This window comes from Zalophus californianus, chromosome X (assembly GCF_009762305.2).
Source record: "Zalophus californianus isolate mZalCal1 chromosome X, mZalCal1.pri.v2, whole genome shotgun sequence".
Lineage (NCBI taxonomy): Eukaryota > Metazoa > Chordata > Mammalia > Carnivora > Otariidae > Zalophus > Zalophus californianus.
In genome coordinates this window covers 68,460,342-68,463,291 of record NC_045612.1, presented here as the reverse complement: position 1 = coordinate 68,463,291, position 2,950 = coordinate 68,460,342, and the positions used below count along the sequence as shown (strand labels likewise).

The 2,950-nt window shown below is 43.0% G+C and overlaps 1 protein-coding gene across 1 annotated transcript; it reads right to left on the bottom strand.

The window, feature by feature from the left end:
• Positions 1-308: 308 nt before the first annotated feature.
• LOC113930731 (serine/threonine-protein phosphatase 2A catalytic subunit alpha isoform-like) lies at positions 309-2,099 on the bottom strand. Its single transcript, XM_035725557.1, has one exon. It carries the CDS (start codon positions 1,896-1,898, stop codon positions 969-971), a length of 930 nt encoding a protein of 309 aa, XP_035581450.1. The 5' UTR covers positions 1,899-2,099; the 3' UTR covers positions 309-968.
• Positions 2,100-2,950: the final 851 nt, after the last annotated feature.

The window sequence follows — 2,950 nt, the reverse complement described above, 5'->3', positions numbered from 1 at the left end:
CTTATGATACCTAGTATAGTATAAATCTCTATTAAAGCACTTATTTCCATGTATTACAAGTATTTGAGCATGTGTCTGCTCCCACAATGAACTGAGAATTTCTATCTCTTTGAGGGCAGGGACCTTACTTTCTTCTCTTTATTTCTCTGATCCTCTGTCAGTGTTAAGCACTTACATTTGAAGGATAAAATGTCTAAATAAGTGAATGAGCTGAAGTTTTCATGCATACTTTTAAACTAGCCATGGCCCCACAGATGAATGTTCCTAATGGATGTCTCCAAAGAATGACTGGTTCTTTTTTTTTTCTTATGAAAAACACTGCAGTGCTCTTGTGCAGTAACATCGTCTTATAGGAGGGGGAAAAAAACAGTTCTGTTCAAAACAACTCACCAGGTTCTGACAATAACAAAGAACAACATGAGGCTGAGATTTGAGAAGGGAAATAAACTGAGTGCAGACAAATCATACAATTAAATTAAACGGTATCCCTGAAAATAAACAAAACGATTTCAAAACTCACAAGTAGAGGGGAGGCCTTGGTACTTATTTTTAAAAATGTTCATTAAGCTCCAATGATTGTTTGCTGCTATCCTTACCTACAGTCATGCTGAGTAAAGCTATATAGCTAAATGGAAGTTAAACTGTACTCACGAGGTGTTAATGTTACATCGTATTATCTGCAGTCTCTCAGAGAAAGCAAAAGTAACTACAAATAGCGCTATGCCAGAAACTGGTTTCTTGACCAACAATGTCGCTTCAGCATGCAATGAACTGGTTCATTCTAAAGTGGTCACAGCTGTTGATGACAAGAGGCTTTGTATTTTTATATGGCACATATTTTGGTCCGTGTGAAAACAAGTTTTTTGAATGTTAACTATTCTCTGACACTTTGGAGTTACTGTTGCTCTTCCCATTTCCATTAGGTCAATATATGGTTCATGGCAATACTGTACAAGTTTAAAATTTCATTACAGAAAGTAGTCTGGGGTACGACGAGTAACATGTGGCTTGCCTCTGCGAGGTGCTGGGTCAAACTGCAAGAAAGAATATTTTAGAGTATCATCAAGTTCCATGATTGCAGCTTGATTACCACAACGATAACAATAGTTTGGAGCACTGAAAATCGTTACTACATTCCGGTCATGGCACCAGTTATATCCCTCCATCACCAGCTGGTGAGCTCTGGACACCAATGTGAGGCCATTGGCATGATTAAATGTTTCGGAAATGTCTTGCCCAAAGGTATAACCAGCTCCTCGAGGAAATATACCCCAACCACCACGATCATCTGGATCTGACCACAGCAAGTCACACATTGGACCCTCATGAGGAACTTCTTGTAGGCGATCAAGTGCTCTGATGTGATCCAGTGTATCTATGGATGGTGAGAGACCACCATGTAGACAGAATATCTGCCCATCCACCAAGGCAGTGAGAGGAAGATAGTCAAAAAGATCTGTAAAATATTTCCAAACATTTGCATTTCCGTATTTCCTTAAACATTCGTCATAGAAACCATATACTTGTGTGATCTGTCTGCTCTCATGATTTCCTCGAAGAATGGTAATACGTTCACGGTAACGAACCTTAAGAGCTACAAGCAGAGTAACTGTTTCAACTGAATAATATCCTCTGTCAACATAATCTCCCATAAACAAGTAGTTTGTATCTGGTGATTTGCCACCAATTCTAAACAGTTCCATGAGATCATGAAATTGCCCATGTACATCTCCACAGACGGTGACTGGACATCGAACCTCTTGCACATTGGATTCTTTTGTCAGGATTTCTTTAGCCTTTTCGCAGAGGCTCTTGACCTGGGACTCGGACAGCTGCTTGCACTCGTTCAGCTGCTCGATCCACTGGTCCAGCTCCTTGGTGAACACCTTCTCGTCCATGATGCCACCCGCCCGAACCGGCTGCCGCTCCGCCCTACTCCCGCGCCGCCGCCCGCACACGGGCCACACGCGCACGCCGCCGCCGGTTCCCGGGGTACCTGTGTGGCTGCTGGCGGCTGCTCGGCGCTAGCGCGAACCCACGAACTCTCCCTGCACTACCCGGCCACCCGCCGCAGCCCTCCTCCGCTCGATCTAGTCCCGGAGCTCGGCTCTCTGACTGGTTCTTTTTTGAGCCTGGCTTAGTCAACATGTTTATCAAAAATATGATGAAGCTGGGTCAATTGCCAGGCTCCTTATTCAATATGAAGTCACCCTGACCAGGACCACTGTCCCTATAAGAGGTTCAGTTCCAGGGTAGGTATAACCCTGAAGACAACTTACCCCACAGAAGATGCCCTATGTCTCCCTGACTGAACTCAGATGGCCCTAAAGATGGGGAGATGGTTGGAGGAGGAAATAGGAAGAGAAAAAAGGAAAGTAGGGAGGGAAAGAGAAAAGACAAGGAGGGAAAGATGCAACGGTGAGAAAGAGCTAGAAGGGAGGGGATATCAGAAATAAGCAGATTGCCACATTGAATCAGATGATGGATGTTGTAGAAGTTAGCTTAATTGGTACTATCCTCATATAAAATAATATTGAGTTCCCAAAAGTAGGTAGCTGAGGCTTCTTGTCATGCATTCTGACAATGAACACCTGTGCCCTTTATACTTTGCAAGAATAATAGCAAGGTACAATTGACATAGTTTCTGGTGTGAGGCAGATGTGGATTAAAACTCTGAGCTGTGGGCTCAGGTCTTGATCTCAGGGTCAAGAGTTCAAGCCCTGCTTGAACAAAACAAACAAATAAAAAAACCTCTGAGCTGTGGGACTTTGGGCATGGAATAACTCTCCAAGGCTCATTTTCCTCACCTGTCAGATGAGGATTATATGTACATTGTAGGGCTATTTATTTCATGAAGATTAGTGGTATTATATAAAAAGTGCGTGGTAAATAGGCAGTCAACAAATGATAGCTACTATTATTATGTGCTGTCAGGAGGTTGCATAGTGAA